This window comes from Periplaneta americana, chromosome 1, assembly GCF_040183065.1.
Source record: "Periplaneta americana isolate PAMFEO1 chromosome 1, P.americana_PAMFEO1_priV1, whole genome shotgun sequence".
In the NCBI taxonomy this organism is placed as follows: domain Eukaryota; kingdom Metazoa; phylum Arthropoda; class Insecta; order Blattodea; family Blattidae; genus Periplaneta; species Periplaneta americana.
The window spans coordinates 203,998,421-204,015,068 of record NC_091117.1 but is presented as its reverse complement, the minus strand read 5'-3'; the positions used below and the strand labels follow the sequence as shown (position 1 = coordinate 204,015,068).

Genomic DNA, 16,648 nt, shown 5'->3' with positions numbered 1-16,648 from the left:
GCGGATGCGGCAGATATTTGTAAGAGTTTGAGTGGAAAGAAACGACGAATTAAAGGAGAAGGTACTGCGGCTGCAATGAAAAAAAGCTGAAAAATGGAGGAAATGAATATATAAGTTCAAATAATAAACATGTTCCTGCAAAACCTCGTCCAGCACAGGAGGCTAGTCTCATTACTGATCGCTAACCTACACCATACCTGGGCAGACTGTTTATTCTTGTTCTTTTTGCATGAAAGCAACAATAAGGTCTAACTAAATTATGTTGGTTGTGACAACAGAAAAAACTGGTAGACCTAATGAGATATAGTGCACAGGGTTCTCCATCTTGCTTTCAGAGTCGGTGTGCATGCAAGTGTAAATGCAAGAACCTCAGCTATGAACACAAGGTCGGGCTGTTTGAAGATTTTTATGACCTGGAAGATATTGAAAAGCGAGGGAGTTACTTGATGGTGCTGATGCAAGTATCACATGTTAAAAGAAGACATCATGATACCTACGATGACCATTCACAGAGCAGGAGACAAGCAACTATTCATTACTCTGTCCCAGATGGGCAAGGTGACTTAGTGCAAGTTTGCAGAGGAACATTTTCTGAAATATTTTCGTTAACTTAGAAGAAAATCCAGGTATTAACCGAAAAGAAGAAGAATTTGACGGAAATGAAACAGTACCTGACAAAAATGATGACCACAAACAGTTTTCCAGAAGCATTACAGAATATACTTTTATTTTATGAACAAAAAACCATTTTTGTTTCATTCGTTTGTCCTCTTCACTATCTTTTTGCTGATTCTGAACTATGGAACTTAGAGCCCTTCATTAAATTTCCACTTCCAGTACGTTTTTCATACTATTGCAACATTACGTTCCTTTGGACACTAGCTCCATACTATGCTTATCTTTCAATTAAAACACATTAATATTGAAATTATGACCAATAATTACCTAGTACACTTAAAACTCATTTTCCTCAAATTCATGATTATGACACTTAGAGCCTTTTTTTATTTCAAGTCTTCAATTATTAGTCTTTTGCAGTCCATTTAAATGAATAAATCAATAAAAAATAAATTACTTTTATTAAATTATTTATAAAAGTAACAGGACACTTTTTATAAGTTTTTTGTACACAAATCATACAAATATTTTAAAATGACAACAATGCATACCTATACAATGTTCGTCTTCCTGGGAAAAAAAACAAACAAAAAAACAAAAACAAATATTTTGTAGGGATTAAATTCGGTATGTGAAAATAAAATAATGTAGCCTATTTACTTAGTCACACGAAGTATTCGACAATTGTGGAATTTTCAGAGTTGTTGGAATAAGAATTACTCGTAAAATATTATGAAAATAAAATATTTCTGTAAAATTAATCCTCATTAAGAATAATACGAAACGCTAGACAATAATGGAATTTAAATAATTTTAATTTATTTATGTCTATATATACATTTGCAATCCAAATAACTTCCAATGTAGTATTTGAGTATTGTAGTTTTCCTAATGAGAATACAAATTGCAAACTTCATTGCGAAGGCACATTTTGAATAACTGAATTTAATTCGTAAACGTTACTTTCTTCATCATCTTTTCATCCACTGTTTTCTTTCCACTTACTACTCTACAAAATGATACCTATTTCTTGAGTCACTTACCAGTAGTTTTGTCAGGAATGGCATGTGCGTTAGCTTCTTTCCGACTATTAAGAGGTCCAATAGCAGCAACGACACTAACTTCTACATCTGTTGGAATGGCTCGGTCAACAATTGGCTCGTTTGTTTGTAAGGGGCGTCTGTACATGATGGTTGTCACACCATTCTTACGTTCCCCTGATATTAAAACTGCATCATTGCGACCGCCGATACGTGCATCTGGACATACACCACTTTTTCCGTCACACTAAAAGTAATTAAGACATTTGTTACATGTTTAATATGATTAAGACGATACAACAAGGTACAAAGATTTCTAAACATCTATGCACAAGACAGTATAATATATGTATCACAAAATTAGTTCTCATCAATTGAAGAAGTTCGCTTTAGCTCTCTCTGTCAATATACCGGTATCCCAACAGTGAGAAATGCTCTTACTATTGGATGTCAGTATTAACAAAACACAGCTCTGATGTTTAAATTTTACTGTACCTTGATGGAAGAAGTTTTTGCAAGCGTGCTTGCTACAGATACGAAAATAATTTTACATGTGAGAGCTATTTATATTTTAAAAAATTTTTTTAACTATATCACATTTCATATCTTCCCGTTTCATATATCTTGATGAGACGTGTGCCCAAGAAATTAAAACTTGAAAAAATGCATAATATCAAAGTTACAAAAGAGTACCGGTAGTGGTTATAATTTAACGCACCTCTTACAGTAAGTTACAAGTAAGGAATAAAATCATTTATACATGGATCATTCGAAAATTAATGGCAACACTTCAATTAAGATCAAAAACTTATTTATTCACAATGACATAATTACAGTTCTGAAAAGTAACCTTCTCCAGTATCACATACCATTCGCCACACCTCTGGAAGACGATGGGTCATCCACAGCGTCACTTTGCTCTAGGCTTCTAACTGACTACTCTACAGCTGTTATAATGGTTAGCACATTTCTAAAACGTACCTCTCTCAGTGGTTCTTTCATGTTACGGGGGAAAAATGATTATGTTTTATTTAACGACGCTCGCAACTACCGAGGTTATATCAGCGTCGCCGGTGTGCTGGAATTTTGTCCCGCAGGTGTTCTTTTATATGCCTGTAAATCTACTGAATGAACCTGTCGAATTTAAGCACACTTAAATGCCATCGACCTGGCCCGAGATAGAACCCGCAATCTCGGGCATGGAAGGCCAGCGCTATACCAACTGCGCCAATCAGGCTGACTAACTTAACTTAATTTTGAGATGGTCCTATTCTTGTCTATTCTGTATTTTTTAGCATTAGGGAGGTGGAGATAACATTGTAACACACTCATTATTGCAATATAGAATATAAATGAAATTATTATCTCATACCTTACAGCAGTCTTGCGATGGTAACTAATAATTTCGAGAGAGAGCTCTTTTATGCCCATTGCACGCGTGCGGAGCTCTTTTACCTGTAAACATTGCTAAAGGATGTACAGATCTTAGAACACAGAGCATCATGACGGAATGGAAGCGCTTAAAGCTTTCAAGGAAGAGTGGAAGATACAATAACTGATTTCGGAATTGACATCGAAGGTAAATTAATTTATATTTGGGTTAGTAGATTGTATCTAGATTCCTTTTATTTATTTATTTTAAATGTATTGTTGATGTTTTATTTGTTGCTTGTTTCTGGATATTTACTTTTATTACACTACGTGTTTCTTTAATTTAGAAATAATGTTTTATCTTCGATTGCACTTTAACTTATACTATTACTAAGCTCAAAATGCTAATTCACTTTTATTCCAATAACTATTTTCAAGATTTTGAGCAAATATGAACTAAACATTTTGAAAACTTTGATGCAAGGAGCTTTTTAATAATGTCAATATAAAATGACTTTTAATAATGTCAATGACTTTCTTGCCAAAAAGGGATCCAATTTAATTCAGAATACAAATACAAGCCTACCTTTTACATCCATCAAAAGACTAATTAAAAATAAATATAAAATCAAGCAAAACCAAGCATTATGTACCAAAGCCAAAGATAGAAAATGGAGCATTTTAATAAAAAAAAAAAAAAACAAATTATTCCAGAAATCCCACGCAAATCTACAGTAGCAAAATTCAGACTGCTTACAGAACACGATTATTTGGCCAAACACTTGAATAAAATAGGAATTTACACAAATCCAAATTGCCCTCTATGCAACAAAGAAGAAGAAATGACTGAAGATCATCTCATAACCTGTGAAGTTCTACCTGATGGACCCACCACAGAGAAATATTGGAGAGCAAGAATGCTAATGGCTTCGTTGCCAAAGCCCGGCATTAGATAACAACAACAACAACATGTCAATATAAAATGTATTTAAAAATATAATTTCAAAACTATTAGATCTAATTGCACCAAATTTTGTACAGATGATATTATTATAGATCTGTTTATATAGTTTAAATTTCACAAATTTTGGCCGAAAATTGTGGAAGTTTTAAAAATCATACATATCCCCTTAAATGATTGACTCCAAAAATTACGATGGCTCTCAATATCTTAATTTAATCAATTTGTTTTTTCATGTTACGTGCATCTCACAAATCAGTCTAAGAAAACTCATTACATAATCACGACTGGAGAGTAAGGACTACATTTTCACAATCACACAATCAATATACTCTATTTCAATCAATATTGTCATTATTTTTTCAACAAATACTCAAAAGTACTTAGAGATCACACACGTCGAGCAGGTAGACCCTATTAGTTTCTCCTAACCAATGAAGTGAAGTATTTACATAATAAATAATTGCTTTTAACAAGAAAATGGTTTACAAACAATTAAAATTTCCTATTTCTCTTTTTGTTCTTAAAACCCCCTTCCTTTGCGATTTGTTTATATATGTACATGTATATTAAATAATTGAATAATTAGCCCTATTATATAGCCAGAAAATTAGTAACGCAAGTTACTGTAATAATTGCTGCCTTTATTCACTGCATGTGCATGTACATCCCTGTTGTCTACGTTATGAAGCTATGTAGTGGATGCGCTATGCGCTCGTGATCAAGGTCGAGAACTTCTACCATGATTGGGAGCTAATATCGTATCATCCCTGCCTTACAGGTAACACATATCAGACACTACTCCATCTCATACTAACAGCTTACATTAGTCACCGCTAGGAGATCTGAATACTAGCAGTAATGTTGCCACTAATTTCGAATGAACTATGTGGGCTTCGAATCATTACATTATTCTAATTCCTATGTAAGTTTCTGAGAAGGATACGATGTTTTAAAAATACTGAACCTGAGCAGTGGCAGACATGTAGTAGTCCTCCACCCTGAATGTGCCGCGCTCACTGTCATAGAAAGCAACCACAACATCACCTCCAACCATGTAAGGACGACCCTGTTCACCACTGAGGCCAAATGCCATGTACTGGTCCTCCCTCATGCGGGCTGCCAACTGTATCTGCACCATGTCACCTTGGAGCTCCCATTGCACTTGGAGACGTTCGTTGAGCAGCTGGCGGCAGTTACTGGACTTTTCTTCTCTTGGATCTGAGGTTGTACTACTTGTCTGCACATTGAACATCAACCACATTATATCATTCATACTTAGCTGTGTAATAAATGGAAATTTAATCAATTAACTCCATTTAAGCATGTTCTACACTATCATCATGACATGACGCCTTCAATGGATTTACTTTGAAACAACTGTATTCAACACTTTACTTTAATTATCTTTTCAAAATCTTACCTTAAACTCTCTTTTTTAATACATTATCCTTATAAAAAGTTAGTCAAGGTGATTATTTTACTGAGTAAATTCCTTCAGTTATACGAATACTCACTCTACACTCATATCCATTTCATATATGTGTTCATTATTTTTGTATTTGTTACTATACAGTAAAGTCTGTAAAGTTGGCCACCTTTGCAAACTGGCCACCTGTCGCAATTTGCAACGTTTTCCAGGAACCGGCAAATCACAATTCAAAATAATTTATATATAATAATTGACATATCTTTAATTTTGGCCAGTGTTGCTGAAGTTCTGTAAAGTAAGATAATAACCTACCGATCTAACTTATAAAGGAAGAGTTTCGGCTCAAACAGGAAATTCGTATCCAAAATTTGTATACAGGCCCATCTTTATACCCCTGTAAAGCTCACAAAAGCATTCGTTTGTGTAATGTGTGGTTTGTCTGTTAGAGCACTGTACAAGTTGAGGGGTGGGGAGAGCACTGCACAAGTTAAGAGGATGGGACACCTTACCCGTAAGCCTAGCCTAGCCTAGAAGCTAGTGCGACTGGTAAAATGTCTAAAGCCCATTTAAAAACATTTTTCTCCAACGTTCTGTCCGAAAATATTGCAGCTGATCAAAAATGTACACTGTTGTATGAGTCATTGAATGCGCACAAGGACACGACCTTAATAAATGGATCATTCCAAGACTAGGACATGGAATGTATGATCATTCCACCTAAAAAAACTAGATATATCCAGCCTCTGAATATCTATTTCCTTAGACAATACAAAATATATGCTCGTAGGATAACAGATTGCATAAGGACTCTTGCTGAGAATCCAGAACTTAACTTGGGAAATCGAGTGTTTATAATGAAAATGCACTCTGTTATTCATAACCAGTTGTCTGCTCCAGTGTACCGCCCTATGCTTCAGTATTCCTGGCAGTCAGCTGGTTACGTGAAGCCTGAACAAGTCTCGGACTTCAAAAATGTAATTCAGGTGGCATTTGTTTTTTTTCAGCACTGGAGTGTGGTTCAGAAGATTGTTCAGGTGTTGCTTCTGCGTGTTGTGCTTATTGCTCTGCTCCATGCTGTTTCATGCATTTTATGGAGACTCCTCATGTACATTTTTAAAGAAATGTATTGACCAATACCAACCAAACGGAGAGTTACACAAATGAATGCTTTTACGGTCTTCATCACCATTGTGAGGTAAGTTTCTGTACAAATTTTTAACCAAAAATTCTTGTTCGAGCCGAAACCCTTCCCTTGTTAGTCTCAGTAAAAGTTCTGAGAATATTGCTTTGAGATTACTTCTTCATCGGCCTGTACATGTTCAAAATCCAGAGTCAAAATCTGTCTCTATTACATAATCCTTTCCATCTCCTCTCATGTCTAGCCTCTATTCATTTAATTACAGTGATTACTTCCTTAGTTTATAGTATGATGTACGAAAAGGTAAAATTATGTCCAAGAGATTAACGATTTTTTTTTTCATTCCAGTGTACTTACCTCCATTTCTTTAAATCATAACTTTAAAAACATTTTCATCATTTCATAGACCATATTGGCAGATGAATAATTTGTTTCCGGTTTCCTACATTTAAATTTTATGCTTGGAGATGTATTAAAATGTAAAAGCCAAAACTAGTTATATATAGAAAGAAAATATGTAATGGGAATATCAGTTATCACTTCAATTTAACGATACAACACTCAATGTTGGCAACATAATGTAGATAGGAATAAGAAAGACATAAAAATACTGGAAAGAAGAACTGCAGATGCTACAAAAAAGAGGTAACTCAATAAAAATAATGAATGAAGCTGTATCTTAACGAGTGACTACTTTCGTACAGATTTTTTTGTAATGGTAGGGCCCTTAACAATGTCATTATTAGCCCCGACTCTACAAGAATGACTAATAGATAACTTAGTTCCTCAGAGACTATCCAGAGCACACCACAGGCAATGGAGCTATATTGTAGTATGGACATTCCATTAACTGGGCCCATACTACAAACATAAGGAAAATCAGCTGGAATCGACCTGGAAATCTTAGAATATATCTAATGCTGAATAAAAGAAGTTGCATTATAAATAGATGCTTCGCAATAGCTTATGGCTGATGAAGAAAAATTAAGTGTTATATTGCTACAGCTAAAACGATGAAGTCCCTGATGATAGGCATTGCTGTACGTTATCTTGCCTCAAAAACGTAAACATTAATCACTTTCCTGTGTAGTGCATATTAAACAAAAGGCATGATGGCACAAAATATTTTTGAAGTATGGCTTGCACTTATGAATTTTTACTGAAGGAACAACACTGAAAATACAGTGCAAAGAGGCACAGAATTACTACCAAGCAAATCAACAATGTAAATGTAAAAAATGCAATGCAACGAAGCACAGAATTACTACCAGGCAAATCAACAACGTAAATGTAAAAATACAATGCAGCAAGGCATAGAATTAATACCAAACAAATCAACAACGTAAACGTAAGAAAATATAGCGCAATGAGGCACGGAATTACTACCAAACAAATCAACAATGTAAATGTAAAAAGTACAGTGCAATGAGGCACAGCATTACTACCAAGCAAATCAACAACGTAAATGTAAAAAAATACGTGGAAAGAGGCACAGAATTACTACCAAGCAAATCAACAACATAAATTTAAAAAATACAGTGCGAAACAAAAGAAATAGTATAATTGGTTGTCAAAGACTGAAAAAAACATTACAGTGTCGATGAGAACAAAATTAATAATGATTGTAAATATTTCAGTGTAAAGTGAATACATAAAAAAAACACCAACACACGGCCAAGATGTGCAACGAGTTGACAAATTAATAACTTATTTTTCTGTGCACCAACCAAAATATATTAATTGAATTTTCCGCACAGTATTGTATTTATTGAAAAAAGTACTTCAAACTAGGATGGTCATCAAACAAATTTCAAGAAATTCTATTCCTTGGTTGATGTAATTGCGTAAAACCTGGCGTTTTCTGATACAGAAACTCATCCATATCGTGTCAAACAGAAAGAATTCGATACGTGCACCCCTCCCTCTGGCACGCAGATGTCCAACTTGTACTCCATCTCCAATCAAGTATTCAGCAACATTTCCGGTGTGACGTTTTCGTAGCCTGACGAATTTTTCGTAAAATCGTTAAAGTTCTCCATAGACGTTCCATACACTTGGCCCTTCACGGAACTCCAAAGGAAAACATCCAGAGTGGTAAGATCTGGGGAGTCTAAAGGCCAAAGGAGTAGTTCAACTCGAATTGATTTCTTCGGGTTTCCTGCGAAGATCATGCGAATCCTTTCTAATGTTGTCTTTCAACACCTTTTGCTTACCAAGCTTCCTGAACATGGACATAACACTGTACGTTTTTCGTAAATGCTTCTCCCAGTTAGCGATGCTCATGTAGGTAAAATATTATCGTGCCGCCTAAGGTTTAAATTCATACAAGTTGCACACGCTTCATATTTCATTTCCACCAGTGAAAGAATGCAGAACACGTCTTATTGTTGAGGCGTCCACATCGCCATCTTCGTGTATTCTGATCATGCGCGCCATGCCAACGCCACGAAGTAGTGTTTTTAATAAATAGCCACAGATGGCATCATATATACAAGGATCTCCAATCGAAATGCAACATAATGAAACGTATAAATGGTTGCAATGTTGAATTTATATTTCGGACACTCTGTGTATTAAAGTTACAATTTCAATAGAATCGAAGGGTACTAAAACATGCAGATTCCGTTTATGCAGCTTGCTTATTGCTTGTTGAGAAAAAGTTACCTAATAGACAGCAAGAAATAACCACGTAAGTTTACACTTTATTATTTTCAAAATTAATATTGAAAGCATGGCTCTTATCTAACGTACCTCGAACGCTTTCGTCCGCATAACGCAATTTCTATGTGTTTGCAAGAATGTAATTTTAACATTAATTAATTAACTTGAATTTATGTTTAGTGGAAGAAGACTAAATAGAGTCCTTTTTCAGAGATGAATCAGGGAAGATTGTTCAGCATAGAAGTTTAATATCATTGTGATATTTTCTCTATAAAATCCCCCAACATCACCTCTTCAATGTCTCCTATTTTTCTGGGGTACGCATTCCAAAATTCAACTAAAATTCTATTTTTGTCAAAAGTATTCATAAAGGGCCACAATGATGTTATACTCTTTTAGCTCACTATCCTGCCTCAAAAGAACATTTTTAGTCCCCTTCCACTCTGTATAATCATTTAATTTTAAATAATTGATTAAATGGCGATCTTACTCGTGTTAATTATGTAAGCATGTGTGGCTTACAGCTGTTTCGGTGTTACTTGATACCATCCTCAGAGCCTACTAGATCTCGGCGCTATCTCAACTTCGCTGCCTGTTGTGTGGGTGCGTTCGTGTGATGAAGAGTTGTGTCAAATAGTGTGTGTGTTCTGAAATTGATCTGTGTGTTGAGAATTTGATTAGGGTGTGTTTTAGTGTGTCTGTATATTTCGTATTGTTCTAGTGTGTTGAGTTTTAGGTTTTTGGGTTGTATGTGTAGGATTTCCATGTCTGTATTTATGTTATTGTATGTGTGGTTAGCATTACTTATGTGTTCGGCATATGTAGATGTATTGTGTCCTCCACATTAGAACAATGTGAAATATACAGACACACTAAAACACACCCTAATCAAATTCTCAACACACAGATCAATTTCGGAACACACACTATTTGACACAACTCTTCATCACACGAACGCACCCACACAACAGGCAGCGAAGTTGAGATAGCGCCGAGATCTAGTAGGCTCTGAGGATGGTGACAAGTAACACCAAAACAGCTGTAAGCCACACATGCTTACATAATTAACACGAGTAAGATCGCCATTTAATCAATTATCTATATTCAAATGTTAAAAGTAGTGTACGAAAGATTCAACATGGATTTAATTGTAATGATAGAAGACATTTAATGTTCACATCTTGAAGCCGAAATCATTTTTATACAAACCCATATAGAACTTTCACTGAAATTTCAAATAACTAATAATGTGCTTCTCATAATATCTGCAGTTAAACAATACGATAATTTACGTAATGTATTTTTTTGAAGATAGAAATGTTAAGTTTTTACACAATGCATTAATAACAAATTGTTATACAGTTAATTTGATTTGATTTAATTTAATAGACCTGATACAGCAAAATAACAAGATTAGGCCTATATACTATTTTTACAAAATAGAATAGGCCTATATGTTATTCGATATAAGCCTATAAAGAAAACTGGTTTTTAAATATGTATCAGCATACACTTGTGATAAGTAACGTAAGAACAGTTGCAATATTTAAGCTGTGAGCTCATATACTTACAGGGTTATACCACCAAGGGGGCTAGCAGAACCCATTGGAAGGCATGCAGAAAAGATGATCAAAGTGAAATTAGTAAAACAAAACATTAAACACTTTCTTTGTTGACATTTCTTTGATGTCATATTTTGTACACTCACTACTTCAGAAACAGAGACTTTATGCTATTATATTACTAAAAACTTCTTGTTTTGTGAAGATTGTCAATAAAAATGTAATTATACCATTTACGTACGAACGAAATTTTTGCAGCTAACATTTGTGTAAATTTTATTACCTTTCATTTTTGTTTAGAATAAAGATAAAATTCAAATATTTAATTTGGAATAAACTTAATTATGTCGCTCTACTAAAACAGAAAAAGTGTCTACGAAATACAGTGCAATGTTTCTATAATTGATTTTCCAATTGAATCCCACATAGATTTACAATGTGTTTCACTTCACTTTGGATTTATTAATGATTCAAGAAGAAAAGGTCTATTGAGATATTTCAAATTGGATTTACAAACCAAGAATATGTAAATCAAGATATCAGGTATAACTCCCTGTAAAGTTGATTTGAATAATTTCGAGGGAAAAAATGTTCCGGGGCTGGGCATCGAACCCGGGACCACCTCAAAGTGGGCTGACAACCGTCACGCAACCAACTTCGAGTGCACACTAACTCCGTGTGACTCGAATTGTGGTTTTCTGTTAACGAACAGTGACGTGTATTATGCAAATCAGGTATAACTCCCTGTAAAGTTGATTTGAACAATTTCGAGGGAAAAATTGTTCCGGGGCCGGGCATCGAACCCGGGACCTTTGGTTTAACGTACCAACGCTCTACCAACTGAGCTACCCGGGAACTCAACCCGACACAGATCCAATTTCTTCCTCTATATCCACAAACCTCAAAGTGGGCTGACAACCGTCACGCAACCAACTTCGAGTGCATACTAACTCCGTGTGACTTAAATTAAGTCCTTTTCTTAACGCAATCCCCATTAACTTAATATTGTATTGTAGAAAAATAAAATATTATAAATTCTGTGAAAGTGACATTTATGGTTTGTACATGTGATGTAGGACCGTGACATCGGTATATCTGTATTAGTTTGAGGTCGATTGAAGGTGAACACACGACGTCGAACAGAATGGAGTCGACGTGTTTCAAGTACGCTGTCTTCTGTAATGTTAGAAGGTTATGTTTTATTTAACGACGCTCGCAAATGCAGAGGTTATATCAGCGTCGCCGGATGTGCCGGAATTTTGTCCCGCAGGAGTTCTCTTACATGCCAGTAAATCTACTGACATGAGCCTGTCGCATTTAAGCACACTTAAATGCCATCGACCTAGCCCGGGATCTAACCCGCAACCTTGGGCATAGAAGGCCAACCAGGTCAACTATTCTATATTAATGTCATACTTATTTATAGGGTAAACTTGGCTAATTTCGTGACGTGACTAATTTCGTGATATTTCTTTTTAAATTTACCACGAAATTATACCAACAACAAACGTAACTTTGATAGTATAGTATCAATGCCAGAGGATGTACCATAACATAGGTTTTGTTCAATGCTCTCTTGCAATGACGTGATCGAAATTTTTGGAAATTACTTAGAAGGATTGTGAGGTCTGTAGGTTTGAATTTGTGAATGAGTACACCATGCGATTTCCTTTGGTAAAAGAAAGTTTTTTGCTGTGTTTTGTAGTCCAAATTGTTTTCAATGGTAAGTACTGACATTATATTTCTTGGTGAAGAATTACGTCTATCAATGCACTGATTATAGGTTATTTTCTTAGCGTTTTTCTCATTCCACGAGATCATTTTTTTCTCCAATTTTTTTTCTATGCTATAACAACACTCTCTAGTGGAAGAAATATCAAATGCATGAGACGTAAAATATTTTTGTGTATGTTCATAGCATCTCTGATATAGCCTATTGTGCACGTCGTTAATGTTGCAGATAGCAGATAATCAAATGTGGAAAGAAATACAATATAAATGATATGAAAGAGACAATTGATTGTGTCTTAAATAAACGAAAACTGCTGAGAGAAAGATCGTCTTTTTCTTGGCAAGTTCGACGAGAACCAGAAGAGTCAAAAGCAGCAGTCAAGGAGAATGACATTTTCAGTCTCTCAAGTGAGTTAAGAGGAGTAGACAACGAAATAGGAGTCAAACAAAGAAGATCTGTGCTTCTACTGATTTGTGAGGATTTTGCTCAGGAAATTTCGAGGACGCCAAGCGTGGTGAAAGATGCGTTAGTTGTGGTCAGCGGTTTCATGAAATATGTCAAGGCCTTTTAAAATACCGAAATAACTTTAACTGTTTGGGTTGTAGGTATGAATGTGACTAAGGAACTTAAAATTAGACTGAATATGCCTATATATTTTGAATTTAAGGACTATCACGAAGATACCATTACACTATCACGAAATTATACCAACTATTCTAGAGCGTTAAATTTCTTTGTTATTTGTATTGCTTGTTTGTAAATATTGCATAAATTTATTTGAGGTAAAAATGCTGACATGTAACTTCATGAAATCTAAAAATGTACGAAATTATTATTATTTTTTGGCGCATCATTTTTTCGTAAATAACGACAAATAAAAACTAACATGCCACATATTTTAAGAAATACAGGAAACAAGCATGAATATTATTCACCATTCTTAATGATCTTGGGATAGAAAAAAAAACGTATGGAATAGAACTTACATACAAATGTGCGTGTAATAAACAATGAGCACACCATCTTTGATTAATCATTTCAAAACAACGTGAATATAGCGTGGATTGTGTAGGAAAATAATTTCTTATATGTTGCTCCCAATGTGCATCATTGTTAACTTATGAAAACAAATGAAAATTAACATGGCATATAAACACTATTTGAAGAAAGATAGGAGATATTAAGTAATATTCAGCGTTCTTAATGATCTTTGGATGGAAAATAACAATGAAATATGTATAAAATAGAAATTACATACAGGTGAGCATACAAAAAAACAGTAAGTAGAATCATATCTGATTAATAAGCTCAAATTACTCCAGGTTTAGTGTAAGAGTGGACTATATCTAACGATGTCTCCCAGCAAATTACTTAATTCATAAAAACAAAAAAATCGTGTTAGAAGATTGAATTTGTGTATTTTCTTGATAAAAGTGTGAAATATTCGTTCAGTGGGCGGTGGATATTCTACATCCACCAAAAAAAAAATATATATATATTTTTTAATTTGAACCTAATTTTTGCACTAAAACTTTAGCATCACGAAATTAGCCAAGTCTGTCCTACTGGCAACACTATTTTACTTTCAGCTGATAATATTATCATTAAGTTCGTGTTATTCTATGGTAATTAAAACAGTAATATAATATCATGCAAGGAGAAGTATCACGTCTTCGGAAGAAACTTATTTTGAAATGTCTATTCTTATTTCATATATACCATATACCTAGGTAATACACATGCAGCATTAACTTTACAAGCAGTACAATAATATTATTATGGAACTTATTATGTATGTACATGTTTTGAAATCATTACCTTGCTGTACAGTGTATAGATTTAATATATTTACATATATATATATATATATATTACTATTTATAAATTAATAAAGACAATATTTTGCTAAAGACTGAACTTTATTTCCATTAAGGATGTTTTTATAAGCTTAAAAGAGCTGTGAGTGGTTACAATACGTATATGCGAGTATAATGAATTATGCATAACAAAAGCAAAATTAACAATAGAAGCTAACTTATATAATTATATTTATGTCATGGATTGATTAATATTTCTCTCATGGGGAAGTTTCATCGATAAAATAACAGCAAAGCCAAACAAAATAGACATAGCAAAATTATATGCAGATTTTAAAGTAATCTCAAGAAAATTAACAAAAATGTATCACAAGTGTATAACATAAAAACCTCAACAACGTAATCATGAAATAAATATAAAAATAAACTAAATAATATTAAACAACAAAACAAAAATAAATGAAACATGTATACCAGACATGGACATCATCTGAACCATTGGGTATTGCTCATAGAAAAAGAAGAAATTTTATTATCCTGGAAATTATATAAGATAATCATTAAAAATGGGCAAGAGAGGTCAGAAAAGATAAAAAGTACAGAGCTCCGAAAGTCCATGGTTGCTCATGTCTGATCTAAGACGTTAGACATAATAATTTTATATTAATAGATACATCTAGGCCTATTTTTATTTTATAATACATAAGACGATGATGAACGTGAACATCTTATTTATTTCAAATACATTCTGTTTGTTTACCACCGACTCTTGCAGTACTGTATGAAAGTAAAAGTGAATAATATGAACATTTAATTTCAATTAAATAACAAAATTAAATTTAACATTACGCACAGAACCTAGTGACAGTGCTAAAACACTTTTACTTAATGCCAAATGAGTTTTAGATTTATTAAACAATTAACGGATTTGCTAAACGATGTGGAAATCTTTTAAAGCCAAGAAAATATGAACTTATAGGCTAAAGAACAGAAAATATGAGTGAAGTTACCAAATCGTCGTACAAAACCGTCATGGAAAACTCTTTAACAGTCTATGTGAATATTATTTACATTTCTATACTTTCTGTATAACTTACATACAGTGATAGGATTCGAGCAATGTGAAAATTTTGTGAAACAAATGTTGGAGCAAATTTTTTCACTTGGTATCCAAGGTGAAATGATAAGCAGAATGGTGATTTAAGTGGTATGAAATTATTTCTAAAATTATTTATAAATTCACTGCAACCTTTCAAGAAATACTTCAAAAAACAATATGCCGATAAATCAATAGTTTTAACTACATTGTTTACTAATGAAATTGCTTGCCTTTATCACATGTTAGCTACACATAGCACGCTCGTGATATGAGACAAGCTGCTACTGCTTTCCATTTATACACTTGTAGAAGTCTATGATGGTAAAAGTTTGTTGTTAATAAGTATTTCTTATGTAATGTCCCTTTGAAGTAAGAGATGGAAAGACAATATAGGCTAGTAGGACAATGTCGGCATTATAGATAAATTTGAATTTGAATTTGAAAAAAGAAAGAAAGAAAGAAAGAAAGAAAGGCAGGAGAGCCGAATAGCTTGGAAAAAATCTGCTCCACTTCAATTTGTACAGGAACTGTTCGGACTCGAATCCTGTTCCACTTCGTGAGTAGTCATTTGGATCAGTCTATATTATCAGTCTATTACAGCTCGGCTATCTTTGATAGAAATATCACACTTACGAGTTTATTTATCCAGTCAACTTTTTACTCGTACGTTAGAGATGCATTTATGCCTTTAAGGACAATGTCATGAATCTAGTATTTATTACTCACTGAATACTCTTATAAAAGTTATAAGCATCTGTTCATAAGAATTTTCTGTTTACAAGTATGATTCTACGGAACAATAAGGGTATAATTTTTTACCTTAATTGAACTGTTGTATGATTGAAGAGAGTGAGTGAGTCAGTGAAGTTAAGGTTTACAGTGGCAGTGAATAGTTTCGATCAGTGATAATTTATAATGTCAATGAAATGTGTTCTATAGTGTCAGTGAAATGTGTTTTAAAATGTCAGTAAAATGTGTTGTAAACTGTCAGTAAAATGTGTTCTATTTATCTTATTTGAACTGTTGTGTGAGTGAAGAGAGGTGAGTCAATGAAGTTATGGTTTACAATGGCAGTGAATAGTTTCGATAAGTGATAATTTATGTCAATGAAATGTGTTCTATAGTGTCAGTGAAATGTGTTTTAAAGTGTCAGTAAAATGTGTTGTAAAGTGTCAGTAAAATGTGTTCTATAGTGTCAGTGAAATGTGTTCTAAAGT

General features: G+C 33.8%; 1 protein-coding gene across 1 annotated transcript in view; it reads right to left on the bottom strand.

Moving 5' to 3' along the window:
• Positions 1-16,648, bottom strand: part of LOC138706586 (protein Skeletor, isoforms B/C) — a 450,266-nt gene that overhangs the window by 13,820 nt on the left and 419,798 nt on the right. The window contains exons 7-8 of the mRNA XM_069836080.1: positions 4,958-5,230; positions 1,662-1,905 (exon numbers count right to left, since the gene is read on the bottom strand). Of these exons, the coding sequence (XP_069692181.1) occupies positions 1,662-1,905; positions 4,958-5,230 (517 nt within the window). The remainder of the gene's footprint in view (positions 1-1,661; positions 1,906-4,957; positions 5,231-16,648) is intronic.